At 44.1% G+C, this 25,767-nt stretch overlaps 1 protein-coding gene and 1 long non-coding RNA gene across 5 annotated transcripts; both read left to right on the forward strand.

Moving 5' to 3' along the window:
* The first annotated feature begins 2,819 nt into the window (after window positions 1–2,819).
* Window positions 2,820–8,362, forward strand: LOC125523847 (uncharacterized). 4 transcript variants are annotated; one of them, XR_007290454.2, is made up of 9 exons: window positions 2,820–3,096; window positions 4,296–4,641; window positions 4,725–5,234; window positions 5,338–5,472; window positions 5,566–5,623; window positions 7,059–7,224; window positions 7,351–7,430; window positions 7,872–7,974; window positions 8,093–8,362. It is a non-coding gene; the product is annotated as an uncharacterized LOC125523847 (long non-coding RNA). The 4 variants fall into 4 exon arrangements; XR_015612063.1 differs by having other exon boundaries at window positions 8,103–8,362; XR_007290456.2 differs by having other exon boundaries at window positions 4,304–4,641.
* A 1,107-nt stretch (window positions 8,363–9,469) lies between these two features.
* Window positions 9,470–13,265, forward strand: LOC147961260 (uncharacterized). The gene has a single exon (XM_087537459.1). The coding sequence runs from the start codon at window positions 10,576–10,578 to the stop codon at window positions 12,163–12,165; it is 1,590 nt and encodes a 529-aa protein (XP_087393585.1). The 5' UTR covers window positions 9,470–10,575; the 3' UTR covers window positions 12,166–13,265.
* Window positions 13,266–25,767: the final 12,502 nt, after the last annotated feature.

Consider the following 25,767-nt stretch of genomic DNA (forward strand, 5'->3'; position numbering starts at 1 on the left):
GGAGAAAGAGTATTAGGCTTTAGCTAATAAAAAGGCTGAGGTGGAGAAGTAGTGTTAGGCTTTAGCCAGTAAAAAGACAGAGCTGAACGGCAGGAAGTTTCCTAATAGTAGATAGGAATGTGCTATGCATCTATACTACTATTAAACAATTAAACAATAACTTCTTTAAGCACATTCCACAAAGTGTACACAGATCCAATACCACCGTATGATTAGGCCCACTAAAATCAATCTAACAGTTAGCCTTAACCTAAACCATTTTCTATGTGCACATAGCAATTTACATTAACTGACCGTACTCCACCATAGAGGAAAATATGAAACTCCACGTCTGAGCAATTAGGAAACTAATAATCACGGGTGCATCCTATTTTAGGAAACTAAATCAGAGTGCATCCATCCTATTAGGAAACTAATCTCAGAAAATCCATCCTATTAAAAACTTATCTCGGACGCATCCATTCTATTAGGAAGCTAACCGCGAGCCGCCTGCCGCCATCATGCACGCTAGCCACAATAGGGGAAGCGCGAGGAGCTTCGTCTTCCTCCGGGAACACACGTGCTATCGCCGCCATCGTCTTCTGCCTGGAGGCCAGGCACTCTTCTGCCGCTACTGCGACGACTCCATCCACCTCCAGGGCATGCTCTCCGGTAACCATCGGCATCCGCGTTGACTTCAGCTTCGTTCGCAGCACCCACGCCGACAAAGTGTCTATTCAGTGGGTGCACGTGCATTACATGTTAAATAAGAATCATGGGGCTTCAAGCAATCTAAAATTATAGATTTGGGATTATCTTAGGTTGCCGATTGTTGTACTGAAAATGTGTAATTATATATGGCACGTACATAAGAATGCAACAATCTTGTCTTACAAAGTAGGATCAAGAAGGATACTGAAGAAGTCAAGATGCAGAGTCTATTTCCCATGATTACTTCTCATGTTCATGTCGGCTTCCTTGGGCTTTACTTCGTACCACCATATGCATTAAACTGGACCGTATCAAGAGGTAATGCCACCCTCTTGATTAGAATTGCCTTATTTGTGCTATTTGATCAGTTTGTGTTTTACGTATGACGTTGCTTTACCTGGAATTAAGGTGGGTTGCACCTTCCTAGGCACTATCTCCAGGGATAGGTTAGAAATCAGAATATATGATTCATTCTTAGAGAAAACTTTACACGCGTCACTTTAACATAATTGCATAGCAATCCAGTAAATTATGTAAGATTCAGTAGGAGGCAAGATATTGAAGATGTACTACTATTTCAGTTGCATGATTCTATACATCTAAAACGGGTCACATGACTCCGTAACTGTTGTTAGATAATATCTCTCGCTGTTCTGTAAAGGTATGCAATCTCTACTGCGTTCCAATAAAGAGAATTTTACCATACAAAAGGATCCAATGAAGAAACTAATCCGGCTGAGTTCCAATAAATAGATCCTTCAAAGGATCTGTCCTAATACAGCTGTCGTATATTGGTACAGAGAAATCATATAAACTGTACTCAGTCGGATTTATTTTGTTTCACGACAGAGAAACCAAATATCTTTCGCTATTTTGGCACATATATTTATTCTTATATACTTGTGCAGTTTCGAATGATCCAACATATCTACAGTCATCAAACTTGAAGACATGCTGGCCTTATTTGCACCGCCTCTTTTTTTTGTCTGCGCGCCTCTTTCCTCCAATAATAATAATGAACAACTTTTTTCGGATCAGGTATTACACTGTTACAAATGTATGCTGAAGCTACTCCTTACGACAAGGAAAAAGAGGATGAATGCATTCTATCTTCACCAGTTTTGTAGCATGTTCCGAATTGTTGGCTCTTTCTTATTTGAGGATTCATCATTTTTTTTGTAATTTAGAAGCTGACCTGAAAGCTTGATAAGGTTAAGCTTGACAAATACTCTAGAATACTTTTCCTTCCATCTTTATTTTTATTCATAACTCATTTCAGTTTCTATACGTACAAAGTGTCTTACATCATTGTAAGTTAGTATGGTTGCCAATGCATAAACACATACAAAACCGGATAAATATTTTCTATCATGATAATTATTGGATTTCTTTTAGCCCTTTTACATTTCAATTAGTTCTTGTAAATCATCTCTATTTCATATAGAAGTCGTTGTAGTCACATATCATCTTCTATTTCCTATTATCCATAGTAGGTAGCTATATAATTTTGGCAGTCCACACAACCAAAAAAAAAATATAATTTGATCCAAATTAGTACAAATATATATTTTGCTATGCAGGTTAGTAGAATAAAACAAGATTCGAGAATTAAGCATCTTGAACAATATAATTGCACCGTAAGGCAGTTTATACTTTTTTTCCTGGCTACACTCGAAGAGAAGACTATATTACATGCCTATATTGCTGCATTAATAAATAATTGCTGATTTTATTTAAATGAGAATATTTTTCTGCTATTACTCTATGCAGCAACATAACCATTATTGTGTTTTGCTTTTGAGAATACAATTTGAGCGACATCAAACATTTTGTATCCATTTGATTTATATTTTTAAAAATGTTTATTTTTTTATATTATGTGAATTCACCTGTTTTATGTTTGAGACGTGCGTTGCACGTGCATGCTTACTAGTGTTCATAGTAGTAGCACCGTAGGTGCTATCCGGATCCTGTAAAAGGAGTTGCTCCCCATCCGTTGTAAGTAGGGCAAATTCAAAACAATAAGATGCGCATATGGGGCGCTTGTATGCCACATCAGATCGCTGAGAAACAAAAATGCGTGGAGAAGCGATTGGGCAGGGGCTGGGCTAGATAACACCGCCCTCTACTTTTCCCTTCCTCACAAAGCAAACGCACGGGCCATGTTCTCCAGCTCCACACGCAACCACTCCTCCGCGTCGCCGTCGCCTCTGCCTCACCCCGTCTCCTTCCGCAGCAATGGCCTACCTCATCTCCCCTCCGCCGAGGTGGTGCTAGCCACCACCACCGAGCCCTAGCAGCAAAGGGAGTGGTGGCTTATTCCACGGCGCATCTCCACGCGTGCAGCGGCGACCCCGGGAGGAGCTTAAGCCGCAGCGATGGTCCACCGCGCCGGCGCCGTCGTCCGTGAGTCCCCGATCCAATCCATGATCTCTCTCTCTCTCTCTCTCTCAGAGGGCAGCTGCGGACCCCAAGGTGCGGTGCCGCACCCTACCTGTCGTACAGTCTAATCTCTACCCCCCCCCCCCCCCCCCCCCCCCCTTGCCTCCTACCCTCTCTCTTCAGCTCCTCTATTTATTTGCACAAATTCTTTTTTGTCTATGCCTAGAAGGTGTTTGATGAAAGTTCAGCAACATCCAAGCATGCTGACCTCCAGTTCGCCAACAACCAGAATTTAAAGAAAACGAGAACATCGAGTGTGCACTACTGATGCCATCATGGAAAACTCACTGCTCTTGTTTAATTTTATTTATGTAGTCAACATTTTGGTCAAATGATTCTCACGTGTTAACAAATTGTACTCACATAAAACTGAGTATTGGTCTAAGGAGCTGGAGGCAAAACAAGAATTAGTGTTCCTTTATTTACTTAGAGCTTATGTTCAGATCATTGACATTTGCATATCCCCTATTTGTAGTATCATTTTGTGTCTCGTGTTATGCCTGTAATTAAGTGCAGTCGTGCCTTCTTATAATGCCTTGCACTTTCGGGTGTGTGGATGTGGATGTCAATGTCTACTATCTGTCAATCACCCATCAAAGAAAGATCATATGATTTTTCTACAACCCTGATTTTACCTTAGCTAAGATTATATAACCATCAACTTGATCAAGATTGTTCGTGTGTGTCATCTTATGTTCTGTTTCAACGGTCGAATACCCATACGCCATCGAAGTTAGTGTGTGATGTGCCTACTTCTATTAGGAAAACAGAGAGGATGTGATTGTTTTATTTTTCTAAAATTGGTAATGTGGCAACTAGCATGGCTTCTGCTATGTTGATTTAGATCTTGCTTGGGTACTGGTTACCTTAAGTAATGCTCCCTCCGTCCTAAAATAAGTGTCGTGTCTTTAGTTCAAATTTATTAAAATTTAAACTAAAGCCACGACACTTATTTTGGGACGGAGGGAGTAGTTGAAATACATTGCAGAGAGTAAACAGAGCATGCGTATAAAGGTTGGTTAGGTCAACTTTGTTATTGATTTACACAGAATTGAACTTGTTGATATGGTGATAGGGTCTGCCGTGTACATGGTTGTTGATTAAATTTTTGTATAAACTTCTACCAATATGTTCTATTATAAACTCACTAATTTATCTGTTAGACCGGCAGTGGAGGAGCAGCAGCGGCCAACGGCAGATTGGCGTGTCATGGGAGCAGACACGGCGGCCGTCACGGGCAGAGCAGAGCGAAGTTGGCATGGTGGCTAGGCGGCTGTCCGGACTGGATCCCGCCATCACCACCAGCCACCGCCTCGTTTGTCCGTGTCCATCTCGGCGAAACCAAGGGTCTGCCTCGTGTCCTGCGAGGTGACACTCCACCGCCACCGCTCTGCTGCTTCCGCCCTACGCTTCGCTCCCTCCGGTGCCATCCTCACCTCCGACAAAAAGGACCTCTTGGACGTCATTGCACATGCTGGCCTCTTCCGACCCCGTGGCCACCGTGATCAGGTTTGGATATGGTTTCATGCCTCTCTATGACCCCATTCATCGCCGTGGCCCAATAACTCTAATTTGGGGATTGCTTGCTGTAGGTAATTGATTTTGTGTTCCTGGATTCGGGTAAGAAGCTAGTGACCTGCTCCAAGGACAAGGTTATCTGGGTTTGGGACCTCAACACACAACACTGCCTTCAAATTGTAAGGTGTCCATCACATCAAGATATGGTCGATGGATGTTGATTCTAGCGAGAAGTTTTTGGTGTCTGTCTCGGCCGATCAAGAGCTGTGGGTGTTCAAAATCAGGCAATCAGCTGAACAGGGTGAAGATTGGAACAAATGGGATGCACTTCACCATTGATCTATTGTGATTCCTTTTCCCCTTTAATAACGTGTACGTATAGGGTAGTCAAGCGCCAACAGGATATCAGCTTTTGTTGTGGATGAGAGTGGGATGATCAATCGGATTGCCGGGGTAGTACAACATTGAGTCATTGGCAGTTAGGCTCAACAAGGACAAGGCGCTGTTCACCATAGGGGTATTAGGAACAGAGAAAATACTCACACAAGGCATGGAGCAGCTACAAACTTGTTAATGTTATACAGGTCAGCATGTTCTTCTTCCAGTATCCCGTGAATATTAAAAATGTTTGCTAACTAATAGTCATCACAGTATCTGATATTCGTAGTTTTATATATCAATTGACAGGTTGATGATTTGTCAAAGGAATTTTATTGCAAATTCCTGTAGGCCTGAAAATGCACACTATCATAACAGAGTAATGTGCAAGTACACAATGTCATAGTACAAAAATAGAATTTGGACTGATTATTTAACATCACTGTGAGCTTTCCTTTAAATTTGTGCCTTTTGATTTACCCCTGCTATTGTATAAGTATGTGTAGGCTGATTTTGCTTATTGTGTGTTTTATACAGCAAGCAGCTTCCCTTGCGCCGTTATCCATCCACCAACAAGCCCATGACCATGCATCAGGTCATAAAAAAATTCAAAAATTATTTCTTATCAATATGTTTCAAATATGCTTCAGTTCTAAATTTGTTCCCTTTTCCCTTCATTTTTCCAAGAACTGTACTGTTCGGCATTAGTAGATACTTCTACTAAGAGACAGATATGTATGATAGGTTAATTTCACTTTTTTTTGGGGGGGGGGGGGGGGGGGGGGGGAGGGGGGAGATCTCACTTCATGTGTATGTGTATTAGTCCTTGCCGCATGTGTGCTTTATTGTGCAAACTTGTTTCCTTTTGGGTAGATGAAAGTGCAGATTCCACCAAAGGAAGATTTAGTAGGCTTTATGTTATCAATTTATTTTTGTTACATGTTGCTAAAAGTAAATGAAACGAATTTCTTTCTGTTTTGGTTCAAAGATTTGATTTTGGGAGGAGAAAAGTCATACAAGGATGAGAATGGGACACCATATTATAGCGACGTGGTGATTTTATTCAGTTTAGTCAGAGGACATACATACGTACAAGTAGTTCCCTAAGGCGAAGGCCTTCCATTTGCTGTTGCTGGCCATGTAAAATAGCATGAACCTGAACCTAACTGCGATTGGATGTCTAAACTGAATTGTTGCATTCCTAGACATGGAAATGTGGATCAGTTTTAGTTCTGAAGAATGTGCATACTTCTGGTCCTATGTAATTCCAATTTATTTAGACAAGCATGCCAAAAGTGTTGAAACCCAAGTTAGGGTTCAAATTCGTGGGGTTGTGCTTGCTGCTAAACTGATCCTGGACTTTTTGTTGGCTATATTATACTCCCTTTGTAAACTAATATAAGAGTGTTTAGATCACTAAAGTAGTAATCTAAACACTTTTACATTAGTTTACGGAGGGAGTAATTAGCAAATGGAAGTGGAGAGATAAAGCATAAATACTTGATAAACTTTTTTTGTTGGGGCGGGGGATGGTTTAGTCCATAGTTAAAAAAGGCATGCCTAAGCGAGCGCTTAAGCGCGCCTAGGCTCTAGGCGTTGACAAAACGCATTGCGCATAACTACGCTTAATCTGTGCATAACTGCGCATAGGTTGCAAAACGCACAATTAACGCCTAGCGCTTTTTTTAAATATGGTTTAGGCACTTCATGCATTGTTGGTGTTGCAGACTTTTGCACTGCTACTAAATGTCCTATATGTTATTCTTTAGTAGGGATATTGGCATAGAGATACCGCAGTAATAAAAACGAGAATCCTCATTACTCACATATATATTACTATGTCCTTTTGTTTCCATTGAGACCTATTTTGTTTATTCTTTTAGTTCCAAGGCAAAATTCTCTGATTTTTAGTAATTCACATTTAACAAGACATATGAATGGAGGATGGGAGGCATTTAGATGCAAGTCAGAAACTTCTTCTGCTAGCTTATTTTAAGTTTATTATTTCCTTGCTCCCCTTTTCATTGTAGAGAATGAAAAGCATCTTTCACGCTGCCAACGGGATCTGGACCAAGAAGAGGATCAGGAGGACGAATACAGTGGACACTACTACTCAGCAAGATACAGTTCAAACCCTGTATCCTCCTGATTGATCTCCCTTCGCCCCTGTTTAAGAATCATGTTTCACCCATTCAGGTAAATCTAGCTGAAACATTTTACGAACTCTACAAGTTGAAAGTTCATACTTTTAGACGAGTATACCATTTTGGAGGTGTGTGTGTCAGTTTGCCGATTATTGACACCTCATTCTATGAATTTTAGTGTTGTCTTCAGAATTATAGACACCTCATTCTATAAGGAGGCCGCCACCAAGAAGAGCGAGGTTGTGTCAATGGACTCAGGTGCGTGCACTTGTTGGTGGTTTCAGTCTCATAATCTTTTCTTTCCAGTTGAAGAACAGGCGGTGGATATCTGTTACTCCATTCTGTCTTTCCTGGTCTGTACATTTTGAGAAGATTGCATACATTGTATTGATGTGTCTTTTGTGTGAAACTTTGACTTATTGGTCAACAATATATGAGTTATACGTCATCAAAAAATATATCATTGGAAAGTTCATTGAAATACGCATCCAATGGCATACTCTTTGTGGCGTATAACTCACATTTTGTTGGTAAAATCAATGCTCAAAGTTATTTTCGGTCACAAAACATTGATAAAACTATAAATCACATTTTAATTCTTGTTGCGATTACACCTATTAGTTGCAGTTCATAAGTTGTGTTGACTTGACTGCTGATTTCTTTTCTTCTATTATTTTCCTGTATGAACCTGGTGGCCAGCGACAAGTTGTAGAAAGAAACAAGGCTTATGTTAGGCAAAGTTGATTAGGTTGTACTACACACCGAGTGCCTCCATAAGAATCTAGATAAAATGCCATAAAAGGTGAGATTGGGCATAGTCTTGATATAGTTTCGTTAAAAGATATTACATTGATTTTTTGGGTTTGGACATACTTATGATTGTTTTCTTTCTAACTGCATCTCAATATATGCTTTTGTAGACTGTTCTAGATAAGATGATGGCTATCAATGCGAGCGACTGAGCTTTTATGTCCAGAAAATGCTCACTAATAAAATCTGGAATGTCTTATGTTTCTCATCTTTTCTCTTCATTTGTATGGTTAAAGTTTGGCTTCAAACCAACAAATAGTTAATATTAAATTAAGTTATTTTCCCGCTCCCCTCTTCAGTTGGCAAACCCATCAAGGAATTGTTGTAATGAATATATTTTATATGGTTACATCCACAAGAGGAAGAGATCTTAAATGCTATAGCATACATCTATATTGATGTATATGAGTGAGAGCGAGGACCGAGTATGGGAATCACTAGTAGAAAAAGGGGCTTTTATCCCGGTTGGTAAGGCCCTTTTAGTCCCAGTTTTTGAACCGGGACTAAAGGGTCGGTACTAATGCCTTTCCCCTTTAGTCCCGGTTCTTACACGAACCGGGACTAAAGGGCGCGGCCACGTGGAGCTCCACCTTTAGTCCCGGTTGGTAACACCAACCGGGACTAAAGGAAATTTTATGATTTTTTTTTTGAATTTTTTTAATTTTCAAATTTCTGAATTATTTTAATCTCTAGTGTGTAATCATCACCCCTCATCACTGTTCAATTTATCCTCTAATCACCCCTCATCATTCCAAATCATCTAACTTTCCGAACGGTCACCCATCCTCCCACTCCCCCAGCCTGAGCATGCTTAACTTCCGGGTTCTATTCTCTCTCGTTTCCAAGTCTGCACTTGTTGTTTTCCTGACAATAGTAAGATGTCAATCCTATTAACCTTCATGAATTTTTCTTGAGCATGAAGTGACACATTTCACTGTTTGAGTTTGAAACTGTTGTTTTAAAAAACAATAATTATTTAGTAACATTAATATTTCTTGAATAATTAGTTTGACCACAGTTTGGCCAGATTTGACCAAAATTCAAAATAACTGAAATAATTATTTAGTAACACTAATATTCTAGAATAATTAGTTTGACCATTGTTTGACGACAGTTTGACCACTGTTTGACCAGATTTGACTAGTAATTTTTTCGATTTTTTCCATTCTAGATCTTAAAAGCCCCGTAACTTTTTTTCTGTTAGGTTTTTAAGGATTTTGAAAATGTTTAATGGGGGCCCCCTGTTAAATTCGGATGTAACTTTTCGAGTAGATGATTTTTCATATAATTTTTCTTAATCCGAGTTCGTATGCAAAAGTTATGCCAATTTTATAAATTTCAGAGCGATTTTGCAAATAAAGTCGAAATTCATATTTGTAAATTTTCCCAACAAGTAAACCACATATCACATGGGAAACTTATTTTTTTTTTGACATTTCCATCATTTTCTTTTGTTTTTTCTAAAACTGAAAAGGCGGTCGGGGGGGGGGGGGGGGTAGGGGGGGGAGTTTGAAAATGGGACCTTTAGTACCGGTTCGTGCCATAAACCGGTACTAATGCCTCAAAACCCATTAGAAAGGTCCCAGGTGAACCGAGACTAATGCCTTAGCCGCACGAACCGGGATAAATGCTCACATTAGTCCCGGTTCTTGACTGAACAGGGACTAATGTAAAAACTGCCCCGTGACTAAAGCCCTGTTTTCTACTAGTGAATCTAATGTGCGAAGACAAGATGAGTGCGGACATGCCCGCATCAGGAGGCGCCACCTAGTAGCAATCAAAGTGAAGTAGTATTACCACTACCACAAGCCTCACTCCGTAGTAGTACGTCAGCATCTCCAAGTGAGTGTGTGTGAGCGTTGCTTGTGTCGTGCTAGCTTGCACTAGCTGCTACTTAGGCTGTTTTTGCTCTCCTAGCTCAGTGTGCAGCTGTAGATTATTTTGGTAACTCTGTTATTGTACAAGAGAGAGCTAGCCAGTAGTTTGGGGCTAACAATTGGCATCAGAGCCTCATGTTACAGTAGCCATGGCCGGTGCACAAGGAAAGCAGCAGCGCACCACCTCGGGTGGTTCCAAGTCGCAGCCATCATAGGACGGCTCCCAGTCGCCGCCTCCGGAGGAGCGGCGAGGGCGCATCCGGTCCATGCACGACCATCGCGGTGAGGTTGTGGTTAGGGAGATCGTGCGCGAGACTGCAATCAGCGGTAGCATGCCCATCACCTTCCCGATGCTCACGCGCTCGAACTACAGCGAGTGGGTGTTGATCATGGAGTGCAACCTCCATGCAGCGAGCCTTTGGGTTCCCATGGAGGATGACCTGGTCGAGAGAAAGGAGGACAGGAAAGCCGTGGCGGCGCTAATGCGCGCCATGCCGCCGGAGATGCATGGCATGCTCGTGGCGAAGGCAAGCGCCAAGGAGGCATGGGAAGCCATCCGTACCTAGCGCCTCGGAGGCAACCGCGTGCGCGAGGCGAACACGCAGAAGCTGCGGGCGGACTTCAAGAACATTGCCTTCAAGGAGGGCGAGCTCGTTGACGACTTCGCCATGCGAATCTCCAGCCTTGCGTCGTAGCTCCGAGTGCTCGACGACACCATGGACGACACGAGAGTCGTGCGGAAATTTCTCCGCGTCGTGCCACCTCGCTTCGCTCAGGTAGAGGTCTCCATCGAGACCTTGCTTGACCTGATCGAGCTCTCCATCGAGAAGCTCACAGGCCGTTTGCGGGTGGTCGAGGACTGCCTTGATGACGGCCGTGAGACCTTCGGCCGCGGACAACTCCTATTCTCGAAGAACTGGGAGGCGAGGAAGCGTCAAGGACGTGGTGGAGGTGCCCCGAGCAATGGAGGCGACACCGGCAGAGGCGGTGGTCGCACCCAGGGCGGAATCGGACGAGGTGCCGTCAACGACGACCGAGAAAAGTGCCGATATTGCAGCATCAAGGGCAACTGGGCCCGTGAGTGCCGCAAGAGGATGGCTGACGAGGATGTCGCAGCCGCGGCAAATCTCGTGCGGGCTGAAGAGGACGATGGGCCATCAATGATGATGACTTGCGTCGAGACCATGCAGGAGGGCGCAGCGCCTCCGGAGACCATGGTTCCGACAAGCATCGAAGCCGTGCAGGAGGGCGCAGCACCTCCGGCGACCACGGTGCCGGCAACCGTCAAGTCCGTGCGGGAGGCACGGAGCTCTTCAACTGATCCCCTCCCAACATCGGTAGCGATTTCCCCGACAACAGCATTCTCGGGGGCCTACGACTGGGAGGAGATGAAGACCCGGGTGTGGGGGAACCACACTCCGGTAACCACGTCCCCTGCGACGCTGGTCAAGCCCGTGCAAGTTGGCACGGTAATCGCGGCCCCGGCATCCTCGGGACCCGATAAGACCGTGCAAGTTGGCACGACAATCACGGCCCCGACATCCTCGGGACCCGGTAAGACCGTGCAAGTTGGCACGATAATCGCGGTCCCGACATCCTCGGGACTCGACAAGCCCGTGTCAGGAGGCACGGCGATGACGCATCTGGTGGGCCATGTCCCGACCATGATGCTGGCGACCAGTGAGCTCGTGCAAGAGGCACGACACTCTCAAGTCGGCCACACCCTTACAACCATGTTCTCAGGGTCCTGCAAGCCCGTGTGGGCGACACGACACTCTTCGACAGACCTCAACTGGGGGGCGATGAAGAGACGGTCATGGGGCAGCAAGGCCTCGACCATGACTCTGGCGACCATCGAGGCCGTGCAGGAGGCGTGGAGCTCTCTAGTCGGCCACGCCGCAACCCCGACACACTCGAGGTCGATCGAGTTCGTGCGGGAGGCACGACACTCTCTGGTTGGGCACGCCCCGACTACGCTGGTGGCAACCGTCGAGACCGTGGAGGAGCAATGGTGCTCTATGGTCGGCCACGCCGCAACCCCGACACGCTCGGGGTCCATCGAGTCCGTGCGGGAGGCACGACTCACAACTGCCGGGGGAGACCCGACAAGCAAGTTTGTTGGGAAGAGTGACAAGGAGTCTGCTAGCTTGGGAGAAGCCACTCCAGTTAGTGCGGTGTCCGACGAGTCATCCCCGGGAAGGGAGTTCCCGGGTAGCATGACGTCTGACACGACGACCCCGGGAAGAGTTCCCGGGCAGTGTAACATCAGGAACTACGACCCCACTAACACCGACACCCAAGAGTGAGGTGGTTTCTGGGCAGTTTGTGACCCCACCTACAGAGCGGCCAGACCTGTTCGACGCCAACAACGTTGGCGATCCACACAGGTTGCGACGCCTAGGGGGAACTTCTCGGCGAGCCTGCGGGACGACCGCAGCACCCCGAGATCAAGAAAGACGAGCACGGCGCCAGTTCCCAGGATCATCGACGTCAAGCCCCTTCGACAGGGTTGAGGGGGAGATTGTTGATCCAACCCAGTCTACAGGGCAGTACTCAGCTGCCGTTGCTTGAAAAAAGAGCTAAATACTATGCTAGGCTTTCTTCGGTCCAAAAGGCTGAGATGGAGAAAGAGTATTAGGCTTTAGCTAGTAAAAAGGCTGAGGTGGAGAAGTAGTGTTAGACTTTAGCCAGTAAAAAGGCTGAGCTGAACGGCAGGAAGTTTCCTAGTAGTAGATAGGAATGTGCTATGCATGTTCATAGTAGTAGCACCGTAAATGCCATCCGGGTCCTATAAAAGAAGCTGCTCCCCATCCGTTGTAAGTAGGGCAAATAGTAATCAAAGTGAAGTAGTATTACCACTACCACGAGCCTCACTCCGTAGTAGTACGTGAGCATCTCCAAGTGAGTGTGTGTGAGCGTTGCTTGTGTCGTGCTAGCTTGCACTAGCTGCTACTTAGGCTGTTTTTGCTCTCCTGGCCCGGTGTGCAGCTGCAGATTATTTTGGTTACTCTGTTAGTGTACAAGAGAGAGCTAGCCAGTAGTTTTGGGCTAACAGTCACCATGAGCAGTTGCTCGCATTTGTCCACCAGAAGTGGGCGAGGCATCTGATGAGAAGGGATCCGGGCTCGGACAAGGACGGATCCTTGTGTGATACAGCACGCGAGGCATCTGATGTTCCCTTGATTTCGTCAATGGGCGATCCGATCTGATCCGAGGAAGACGAACACGATAGAATCGCCGGCGACGGTGGCCCTGGTGTGGCTTTCTAGAGGGCGCGTATCCTTTTCCGACTAGAATAAGGTTACTCGGCGCTGGAGAATTTTCTTTCCAACGGGGCACATTGGTAATTTTTCCACTCGAAAGTCACCCGCCGTCAACGCCACTCGCGGCCGCGGCCAGTGTTCATCTTGCCGGACGGCGGCTGAGAGCATCTCCACCCGTTCGCCTCTCAGGGCACCAAAAAAAGCCGCCTGGGGCTAACCAACGCTAGATTGATGCGTGGGACGACTCCGCTTCCGGTCGTCGGCCCATAGGTCATCGCGGGCTCGGCGTTATTTCATAGAATTTTTGCAAACCCGACGAACTTTCACGAACTCGGTGAAATTTTATTGAAATTTGTACAAAAAACATTAAAAACATGCAAACTACGCCTAAACTATGTCAAACTACGCCTAGGCACTGCGCCCGCGTCCACCGCCCGTCATCTACATGCCGAGAAGCCTGTAGAAGCGGGTGTAGCCGCCGTCATCGTCGTCGCGCGCCCCGCCGGAGCCGCCGCCGTCCCTGCTGCACCCCTGGCCAGGGTCATCGACGCGCGGTGGGCTGTGTTTTGATTTTCGGCCAAAAAAATCAATTTTCGGCCGAATTCCGTCCATCTCGCCTGGGCCCGGTAAATGTCTGTACCGGCCAAATTTTTCGGCCCAGTTTGTACTCTTTTTGGCCCAATCCAACTTATGAAGCCTCTGCACGCTTTGCCCAATATAAAAGGATCGAACCAAACGCTCTAACCCTAGACAAATCACGATCTCCTGCTCGACATGTGTGTGCGGCGGCGGCGCTACGCCCCAGATGCGGCTCCTCCGCTCGTCACGGCCTGCCTCCCCGCTCGAGCCTGCTGCTCCTTGCCTGTTCTCGCCTTCCCGGCGACCCAGCCCCTGCTGCCGACCTGTGTGGGCTGCATGCTGCGCGCTGCGGCTGAATCCATCGGCAACTCCTCCTCAACTCTGAAGCACCTCTCCCTGTCCATGTTTCAATCTTATTCTTTTGGAACTGATGATGATGTTGACCTGATGCACAGTTTTTAAACGTATTCTTCAGTGTTGTTCGACTACCATATTTTTTCTCTGCTCGTTTTCAAAAATTCCGGCCGAATTTCTGCCAATTTTTTTGTTAAATTTCATTTAAAATTCAAATTTTGGTTTTGTAATTTCGTCCGAGATTTTACCGATATTTTTAAAATGACCGAATTTCGGCCATCTTGTTTAGGAGCGAAAAAAAATGCAAACCGAAAGGCAAAACACAGGCGGTGGGGCGCTGGACGGCCCGGCCTCGTCCTCCTCGTTGCTGTCGAGGACGATGACGCTGCCCTCCTCGCGCCCGCGACGCCGGGCCTAGAGCTCCGCATACGCCCGGCGCTGGCGGAGCACCTGCTCGCAAACATAGTCCTCCTTCGCCCAATTAAGGGCGGCCTCGTCGTCGGGGGCCACCATGTCCGTGTGCTCCGGCTTCACCGGGAGCAGCCCCGGCTCGGTCTTCGGCTGGACCAGGCGGAGGGAGCGCGGGGAGAGATGGGAACCCTCATTGATGACAAGGACACCGCCGCGGGTGCAGCGTCAGAGCGGCGTCTCCTTCAGGTCTGGCTTGACGGGGCGGAGAGCCGGCGAGCCGGAGGAGGGCTGGACGGGGCGGAAAGCCGGCGAGCCGGAGGAGAGCGAGTCGGAGCCCGACGACGATGACGTCCCCGGCTCCATTCGGAGCGGGGTCCAGGAGCTGCCACCCCGGCGAGAGAAAGACAGTCGCGTCGGGTACTCGAGGCGCGACACGTTGCCGGTCTCGATGTAGTCGAGGACGGCCTCAAGGGTGCGGCCTGGCATGCCCCATCACTCGCGCCGCCCGTCGGTGTTGAGGCAGTCACGGGGATGACGCCGTTGACAGAGACGATCTTCTCTTGGCGGCGGCGCGTCATGCCTGCACTCGGAGTAGCACTCTCTGTAGCACTTGCAGTACTCGGACATGGCAGCCACCTGCTGGCGCTCCTCGAGGAGCAGGAGCACGCACAGGCACAGCGCGGCCATGGTGGCCACCCTTAACTTCTTCGCCTTCATCTTCTCCCTCGAGCAACCTGTGGCCTCTTCTTCTTCTCGGTAACACAGCATCAAGAATATATTTGATCAAGGGAGGCAGAGGAGAGAACTGTTGTGGTGAGAGTGTGAGGCGGTGTGCTTTCTTATATGGGCACCCGAGCTCCGAGGACAAAACCGACATTTGACCCTCGTAATGTATTTCCCGGTAAATGAAATGGGCACGATTTCCCCTAGCATCGCCGCCGGGTTATCTGGCGTCTTTTCGGCGAATGGATGATGTGCAGGTGGAGTGTCCTGTAGCATAACGTTGGACTCAAAAGTGAGTAGAGAAAGCCTTGTTGGAGCTGCCTGTACCTGTATTGATGTAGAAAGAAAACAGAATGCAGTTCAGGTACACTGCTGTTTATATACCACTGAAGGTTCAAATTCTAATACTAGTATGTCTTCAGCTGTACAGCACTAGAGCTAAGCTGGGAGAAATCAAGTTTCCTTGACATGGAAACAGATAAACAGTTTATGCAAGAGCAGCAGAGAGCTGTAGAAAGGAAATTTGCAAAGGCAAGCTCTCTGATGGCTCTGGCCTTAGCAGAGCAACACAACTACCCGCAGCTCATGGTGAAGTGCGTTGAGTTCATCGTTAGCACTCCTGCAATTCTTGATGCTGTGTTGGCGACAGACGGATATAAGCATCTGGTGGCAAGCTGTCCTATGGTGTTGCCCGAGCTTTTCAAGTCTGCACGGGGCATATCAAGGGTAACCATAAGAGTTAATGCTTCACTCCATGTATTTAGTCTCTGTTTGAGCAACTTACTACATCACCTAAAACTGAAAACTTATGCCCATTATATGTATGTCATGAGCAACTTACTGCTCGAGTTTGCACTCGTGTCTGATTTAATTCAGGGCTAAACTGTCCTAGTTTCGATATGCGTGTCCTCTGCTTGTCAAATATTGGCACACGGTCAACTTGTGCTTTCAGTGATGTTAAAGAGTAGGATGATCCGGAGTGTGCAGACATGACTTGCTCAGCTGCAGGCTGCAGCCACACAATCCTGCTGTTTGTTCTTACAGAGTGTGCAGTATTGTTGTATGCTGGGAACTCTGTTGAACACATTGTCACGTCAAATTCCGGAACGGTGTCAGGAAATACCATCTGATGAGTAGTTCATGCTTGCTCTGTTTTTCAGACAAATCCGGAACGGTGTCAGGAAATTCCGGAACGTCAAATTCCGTAAATACCATCTGATTGTGTTAGTTACTCTCTGTCCCAAATAGCTTACCAAAAAGTCTTATAATTTGGAACAGATGTAGTAGTACAAAGTAAGGTGATTCCTGTGTCACTGGCCAAGGGCCAACACCTGAAACCATTCATGCTTGCTCTGTTTTTCAGGCAAATCCTCCAGGCTGCTTAAAAGAAATCTAAATGCAATTCATGCAATGGAAGCACATGCAGTACTAGTTTACTCCCGTTATGAACGCTTCACAACATGTTCACCTTCTCAAGATGAAGGACAAATCCGAAGCGACCTAACAATTAATCTGGGCCATTACGACATCCACCGAGAAGGCCAACAAGTAGTTTGTTCGTATTATGCATGAAACAATTAACTACTAAATGCGGTTGGTCCAGTGATACAAGTAGATATACAAATAAATAACGTATAATAATATGTGCCACCTTTTAAGGGGGAAGCTAACATTGAACTTCAGATCTAACCTACCGAGACATTGGAAAAATCATTTACATATCCACCCAATGCCCTTCTCAAAAGAACTCTTTTCTGAAGATCACCGTTCCAGTTTCCATTGCCACTTGTCTCCAGGACATGGCCAATTTTCAAGAGCATAGGATAAATCATAAACCCTTACCATATGCATTAGCACAAACAGGTATTGCGAAAAAGGACATTCACTTCTGCATAGTTCTCGTAAATAAATCTCCTCAGGTAGCATCCCATCATGGACCTGTACAAAAAGAGCAAGAAATTCCTGAAACTGTAGCTCAACTTCTACTGAACTCAGCTAGAACTAAGATGTACTTTCCTACAACAAAATTTACAAGAAATTTCGTGGAATTCCTATGTTGGTGATAACTTTTACAAACATGGGCACATGCATTCCCGATGTCAGGATGGTGCAGTCGCGTGTAAATGAGGTCGTAAGTGTAATTATGACTCTATTTCGTTTTTTTATTAAAGACTAGTAAACTAAGAGGACTAATTTTTTCATCAAGCTTATAGTAGAAACTTAGTCCTTTTTGTGAGAGGAAACATCAATGATGAATCCCTACTTCTTATCTTCACCAGTGTTTTGTTATCTAGAGCTCATAGTTTGTAATTTTTATGCTTCTAGTAAATCAAAGATTTACATTCAGTTTAAGGAAAACCTTACTATCAAGAGAGGAACATACAAAATAGCTCGGATGGACCCTAACTCAGGATATACAGTAAAGTCCCCAGGTTTAGCAACCTCATCATCTATTCAGCAACTTCTTCAAGTTTCTCGGTGCTACTACCGATCTTGCGAGGAGAAAGCATTCCTGTTGAGCGAACCTAGTTCTTCTAAGTGTTAGTTGGAACTAAAGAGTCTTTTTCTCTGGTGCCACCAAAATTTTGACATGCAAGGTCCTTTTTTTAGCATTGCTAACTCCAAGGCAGGCCATGCCCTGAGGGGGTAGAGGGGGCGGCCGCGCCGGGCCGAAGACCCCGAAGGGGGTAATGTATGTGTATAGGCTCTTCAAAAATGGTATATGTTCACATTTGGTATTCTTAGAGCTTGTTGTTTTCCCTCCCCCAGTCCCGATGCTTTTCCACCTTAACTATGGCTGTCTAGGGGGCGAATGTAAAAAAATTGTATTAGCCCACCTTGTTCTTTGAGATTCATGTTTTGGAATCTTTGGGAAATGGGACCGACCTGGCGCCTCAAGTTCTTTGAGATTCATGTTTTGGAAACCTTCTTATTCCTTAGGTCCTACCTATCTAGGGTTTTACCAAGATAGATTTTATCTGCTTCACTACTATTCATGGGTAGTGTTGTGGAAATTTGTGTAGATTGATTTTACTACACTACTCATCATTTTTCAGTTTTTTAGTTCTTATTAAGCAATTGACTTTGAACTAAGACTCCTAACTCTAGAGTTACTAACATGTTCAATTTTATACACTTGCTTGTTTTAAAAGAGGTGTTTGTTATCCATGTTCACCTCATGTGTATAGTTTTCATGTTCGTATATGTACTTACAAGTTAGTTTGTGTGTCTACTTAACATATTAGTTTGTGCTTTACAAGATAGAGCATGTCTTCGATGTTAATGTGTGTGATAACAATGTCCAAGTGTATTTCACACTTCAATATGTGTTGGCAACACATGTTGAAGTGTATCCTCATATTAATGTGTGTGTACTGCCCATTTCCCATGTTAATGTGTTTCTACCATCCTCATGTACTTCAAGTAAGATGTAAATCCATAGGCATTCTGGGGTTCCATTTCTTAATTGTTAGTTCACTGATCTCATATAGTTCTCCAAAATTTTCCCTTGCACTTTCCTTGAACCACTCAAAATGTAGAAGCCCATATCTAAGATAGGCTTAATTTTGCCCCTTGATACAAGAGATCTCCTTCATGTCATCAAAGAGTTGGGCCTTGAAAACCGGAGAACTTGTAGCAAGTATGTCCTTGTGTGCAACAAATGACTAGTGGCGGTGCCAGAAATTCATTCATGTGTAGTCAATTCAAACTTGTGTAGTCATATGTGTTGGAATTTTGCTAGTAGGCCTTTGGAGCAAAGCCCAACTAAAATTCTGAAATTCTCTTGGCCCATTCATGCACACATGTGAGTGGAGTGAGTGAGACTAGAGTTTAGTCCCACCACGGAAGTTGAGAGAGACTTGCACCTTTTTATAAGGTGAGCTCTTCTACCACTTGTATGGGCATGAGAAGAGGAGACCTATGATACGTCTCCAACGTATCTATAATTTTTGATTGTTCCATGCTATTATATTATCTGTTTTGGATGTTTAATGAGATTTAATATGCACTTTTATATTATTTTCGGGACTAACCTATTAACCGGAGGTCCAGTGCTAGTTTCTGTTTTTTTTGCCTATTTTAGTGTTTTGCAATAAAGGAATATCAAACGAAATCCAAACGGAATGAAACCTTTGGGAGGATCTTTCTTGGAACAAACACAAACCAGGAGACTTGGAGTTGAAGTCTGGAACTCCGCGAAGCTTTCACGAGGCAGGAGGGCGCGCCCCCACCCTCGTGGGCCACACGGAGCTCCACAGACGTACTTATTTTGCCTATATATACTCTTATACCCTAAAAACATCAGGGGAGGCACGAAACCACTTTTCCACTGCCGCAACCTTCTGTACCCGTGAGATCCCATCTAGGGCCTTTTCCGACGATCTGCCGGAGGGGGATTCGATCACAGAGGGCTTCTACATCAACACCATAGCCTCTCCGATGGTGTGTGAGTAGTTTACCACAGACCTTCGGGTCCATAGTTATTAGCTAGATGGCTTCTTCTCTCTCTTTGGTTCTCAATATAAAGTTCTCCTCGATGTTCTTGGAGATCTATTCGATGTAATACTTTTTGCGGTGTGTTTGTCGAGATCCGGTGAATTGTGGATTTATGATCAAGTTTATCTACGAACAATATTTGGTTCTTCTCTGAATTCTTATATGCATGATTTGATATCTTTGCAAGTCTCTTAGAATTATCGGTTTAGTTTGGCCTACTAGATTGATCTTTCTTGCAATGGGAGAAGTGCTTAGCTTTGGGTTCAATCTTGTGGTGTCCTTTCCCAGTGACAGTAGGGGCAGCAAGGCACATATTGTATTGTTGTCATCGAGGATAAAAAGATAGGGTTTATATCATATTGCTTGAGTTTATCCCTCTACATCATGTCACCTTGCCTAAAGCATTACTCTGTTCTTATGAACTTAATACTCTAGATGCATGCTGGATAGCGGTCGATGTGTGGAGTAATAGTAGTAGATGCAGAATTGTTTCGGTCTACTTAACACAGACGTGATGCCTATATTTCATAATCATTGCCTAAATATTCTCATAACTATGTGCTCTTCTATCAATTGCTCGGCAGTGATTTGTTCACCCACCGACACTTGCTATCATGAGAGAAGCCACTAGTGAAACCTATGGCCCCCGGGTCTCTTTCTTATTATATTGCATCTCTTTTATTTAAATTGCATCTCGTTTACTATTTTGCAATCTATACAACAAAAATACCAAAAATATTTACCTTACTATCTTTATCAGATCTCACTTTCGCAAGTGACCGTGAAGGGATTGACAACTCCTTTATCGTGTTGGTTGCAAGGTTCTTAATTGTTTGTGCAGGTACTAGGTGACTTGCGTGTTATCTCCTACTGGATTGATACCTTGGTTCTCAAAAACTGAGGGAAATACTTATGCTACTTTGCTGCATCACCCTTTCCTCTTCAAGGGAAAACCAATGCATGCTCAAGAGGTAGCAACCTACACGAGCACTCCTCCTCCGCGCTCGCGTCGCCACGCCTCGTCACGACGCGCCGTGGGTTGCGGGATTGAGCCGAGTCGAGGACAGAGCTATGCATGTTGTCTATATTTTTGCTGCTCAGGAAAAATTAATAAGTCATTAATTAATAATTAATGGACGCATTAATTACTGAACAGTTTCTGATTCTTTTGGATCTTGATGACTTGGACGTGGGGTTTACTCCCACGATCTACCCGGCTCGTGATACGTCTCCAACGTATCTATGATTTATGAAGTATTCATGCTATTATATTATCCATCTTAGATGTTTTATATGCATTTATATGCTATTTTATATGATTTTTGGGACTAACCTATTAACCTAGAGCCCAGTGCCAGTTTATGTTTGTCCCTTGTTTTTGATTATTGCAGAAAAGAAATACCAAACGGAGTCCAATTGACATGCCGATTTTTGATGATTTTTGATGGACCAAAAGAAGCCCCGGAGTAAAAGATTTGGGCCAGAAGATTTTCGAGCCGTCCACGAGGGTGGGGGGCGCGCTCCACCCCCTGGGCGTGGGCCCCTATCTCGTGGACGACTCGGAGACCCCTCTGACGTGAAACCGACGCCAGAAATTCCTATAAATACATAAACCCCTAGAAAATAACCTAGATCGAAAGTTCCGCCGCCGCAAGCCTTTGTAGCCATGAGAAATTAATCTAGTCCCTCTCTGGCACCCTACCGGAGGGGGCCATCATCACCGGAGGGCATGGAGGAGGATCCCGAAGGGGCCATCATCACCATGAAGGCCAAGGACCAGTTGGGGAACCTCTCCCCATCTAGGGGGAGGCCATGGAGGAGGAAGCACAAGGGGGAGAATCTCTCCTCCTCTCTCTTGGTGGCACCGGAGTACCATCGAGAGGGGAATCATCGCCGCGGTGATCGTCTCCATCAACATCACCATCATCATCATCACCCTCATCTCTTTTACGCGGTCCACTCTCCCGCACCACGCTGTAATCCCTACTTGAACATGGTGCTTTATGCCACATATTATGATCCAATGATGTGTTGCCACCCTATGATGTTTTGAGTAGATTTCCTTTGTCTATGGGTTGATTGATGATCTAGATTGGTACGAGTTGTATGTTTTTTTGGTTCTGTCCTATTGTGCCCTCCGTGTCGCGCAAGCGTGAGGGATTCCCGCTGTAGGGTGTTGCAATACGTTCATGATTCGCTTATAGTGGGTTGCTTGAGTGACAGAATCATAAACCCGAGTAAGGGGGTTGTTGCATATGGGATAAAGGGGACTTGATGGTTTAATGCTATGGTTGGGTTTTACCTTAATGATCTTTAGTAGTTGCGGATGCTTGCTAGAGTTCCAATTATAAGTGCATATGATCCAAGAAGAGAAAGTATGTTAGCTTATGCGTCTCCCTCATATGAAATTGCAATGACGACCACTGGTCTTGTTAACAATTGCCTAAGACAATTCCGCACACCGATCCATCATTATCCCACACTCGCTATTTATAATATTTAGTAATATATTCTAAATTTATGATAACAACACCTACTTTTATATTTTATCTCTCTAATACCATGCAAAGTTATCCTCTTCATACCCACAATGTAGTTTTATTTCCCATTTCTAGTTGGAAGCAAACGTTCGGTGTATGTAGAGTCGTATCAGTGGCAGATAGGGATTGAGAGAATATTGATCTTACCTTTAGCTCCTTGTGGGTTCGACACTCCATACTTATCACTTCCACCATTGGGAATTGCTATGATGATTCCCTGCACTTGGGGATTATCAAGCTCTTTTTCTGGCGCCGTTGCCGGGAAGCAATATCGTGGGGTTGATATTCTCGTGTATGCTTGTTTGTTTTCTTCACTGAGTAGATTTTGTTTTTCCTTTTTTGTTTCTGTTTAGTTTTGGGTGAAACATACCATTTTTTAAAACAATGAAAATACAAAAAAATTACTTGCCTCTCATACCTAAAAAGTTTTTCAATAAGAGAAGTGATTGGAAGGTTATGCATTGTAGAAATGAAGGTCGACCTTGAACAGTTGTGTTCATGCTCATGGAAACAATGTAAAAAAATTCATGGAAGCTTCTCTGAAAATAATTACCCCCTTGTATATATCCATTGTATTATAAAAATAATGTGCCAAGACTTGGTTTTAGGATGATTAGATTACTTGTTTACTTTGTGCAGTACAAAAACAGAAACTTTGGCTGTAGCGCATGATTTTACATTTTTACTGGAAAATCAAATGGGTCTGAAACTTTTTGCTCATTACTTCCGTACAATTTTTTTAAATTTTCATATTTTTTATAATTGTTTGGAGTTAAAGAAGTTTACTAAACTTCCAGATTACTACAGACTGTCCTGTTTTTGATAGATTCTGTTTTCTATGAGTTGTTCGCTTATTTTGATGAATCTATGGGTAGTATCGGGGGGTATGAACCATGGTGAAGTTGGAATACAGTAGATATACTTCCAATATGAAATTTGAATAATTTTGCAACAGTACCTAAAGGTAGTGATTTGCTTTATTTACACTAACGGATCTCACAAAGTTTTTGTTAAAGTTTTGTGTGGATGAAGTGTTCGAAGATCAAGGAGCTATCAATATGAGAAGAATAAAGAGAGGCAAGAGCTCATGCTTGGGAATGCCCAAGGCACCCCAAGTAAATATTTCAAGGAAACTCAAGCATCTAAGCTTGGGGATGCCCCGGTTGGCATCCCATCTTTCTTCTTCAACAATTATCGGTATACCTCGGTTTTTGTTTTGTTCACATAATTTGCGTCTTTTGTGTTTTTGTTTTTCCTTTAAGAACTATGCTAGTATGAGATAGCACTTTATTGATTTATAGAATACTTCATGTGCTTCACTTATATCTTTTAAATATGATCTTACAGAATTGCTCTTTGTGCTTCACTTAAATCTTTTGAGTATGGTTTTATAGAATGCTTCGTGTGCTTCACTTATATATTTTGAGCTTGGATATTGGTTAGTCTATATTAATTGTAGAATGCTCCATGAACTTCACTTATATCTTTTGGAGTATGCACTATTAGGAAAAGGCCTACTAGTGACGCACCTGTTTTGCCTACTAATGGTGCACTACAGGTGTGCCACTAGTATCACGCCATTAGTATTTTTTACTAATGGCACACCATGCAGTGCGTCATTAGTATAGCCCAGGGTGCGCCATTAGTATGCCTCCCAGGGGGCCATATTTACCCATGTGCTTTGGCATACTAATGGCGCACTAGTTGATGATGCGCCATTAGAGTCCTTTTTGCAGTGCGCCATTAGTGTGCTGAGTGGTGCGCCACTAGTATGAATATTAGGGATTTTTTTCTTTTCTGATATTTGCACAGGTTACAAAACATATTACTGCACATAATATAGAGAGCACAACATATAAACAGTAGATTCATCGAATACAATAAAAGATTAGTCTCCGAATACAATACATCATATTAGTCTCCGAATTCAAAAGACCGAACAAAGATAGAACATTACAAGTCTCGAGACCGCGAGTAGCGATTTTGTCGGAAGTAATACTAATCCTAACAAGTTCTACTAATCATCATCATACAACTTCTACTCGTTATTAATAACAAGTCATACGATCATCATCTTGATAGTCATCGAACCAACCCTACTTAATTGTTCTTAGCACATGATCATCAGTATTAGGCAGGACCTAAATACCCTATTTAAGGTAAAATAGCATAAAACAATATAGACCCTGACTCTCCATTATGGAGAATGGAGATCATCCTGTCTCCAATTCTTGCACTTCGCTTCCTTTTGCTTCCAAGAACCTCCTTAAGACTGTCCATACATTTTTTCCATCCTTTGATTTGCATGTCTCCACTTCTTTTAGAAATTTGGTATGGACAATTGAGATTCGTAGGATGACCTGGCTATATGTTCAAAACATTAAGGCTACCTTTCTGATACATCAAATGAGGCACACAATTCTCTGGGATTATATGTTGAAAAACATAGTAATAACTTCATAGTTAGCAATGATGTACTAGTTTTAGAAGTCTGCAAAAGATGCACAGATGTCGTAATAGTAAAAAATCTTACCAGGGTATCTCCATGGTAGTTACCGTAGTTGAACACATGCACTAGTGGCACGTATTGACCATAATGTTGAGGAGTTTGATTGTAGACATTGTAATTCTCAATGTTAGTACAAAATCCGACCAGATGAATTTTCTCCTTGTAAGTTGTTAATTCGGAGACATCAGTGTAGTGGGTTTTGTCTACCATCTCCCGCACATTCTTTGAATAATAAAAATAAGCTATCAATGGAAATAAGCTGTCAACTATTTTGAAATAAACAATATAAATTAGCTAATAACTATGTTTGAGAAACTTACATAGCGGTAGAATTGGAGGTGTATCAACAAGGACCCAAATGTCCATATTGTCTTGCTCGATTTTAGGATCACCAAGATCCATGGTGACAAGCATACCCTCATCAAAACCATACATCTTGCAAAATTCTTCCCAATTTTTGCAACCAAAATGGGTTACGCTCCCAGAATTATACAGATTTACTTCAAAATCCACATCATGATGAGTCCTTAGGTGAATTTTCTTTGTTTCAGAAACTTCATGGTCTTCAAAATGCATCCTCTCCAAGACATAGTGTCGGTGTCAAAACCGGCGGATCTCGGGTAGGGGGTCCCGAACTGTGCGTCTAGGCCGGATGGTAACAGGAGGCAGGGGACACGGAGTTTTACCCAGGTTCGGGCCCTCTTGATGGAGGTAAAACCCTACGTCCTACTCGATTAATATTGATGATATGGGTAGTACAAGAGTAGATCTACCACGAGATCGGAGAGGCTAAACCCTAGAAGCTAGCCTATGGTATGATTGTATGTTGTGATTGTTGTCCTACGGACTAAAACCCTTCGGTTTATATAGACACCGGAGAGGGTTAGGGTTACACAAGGTCAGTTACAAAGGAGGAGATATCCATATACGTATTGCCTAGCTTGCCTTCCACGCCAAGTAGAGTCCCATCCGGACACGAGATGAAGTCTTTAATCTTGTATCTTCATAGTCTAACAGTCCGGCCAATGGAGA

Source organism: Triticum urartu, chromosome 7A (assembly GCF_056163025.1).
Source record: "Triticum urartu cultivar PI428250 chromosome 7A, HENAU_Tu73, whole genome shotgun sequence".
NCBI classification, from domain to species: domain Eukaryota; kingdom Viridiplantae; phylum Streptophyta; class Magnoliopsida; order Poales; family Poaceae; genus Triticum; species Triticum urartu.

Coding starts and splice junctions, on each gene's coding strand:
- LOC147961260 (XM_087537459.1), top strand. CDS start 10,576: ATGGACGACACGAGAGTCGTGCGGAAATTTCTCCGCGTCGTGCCACCT.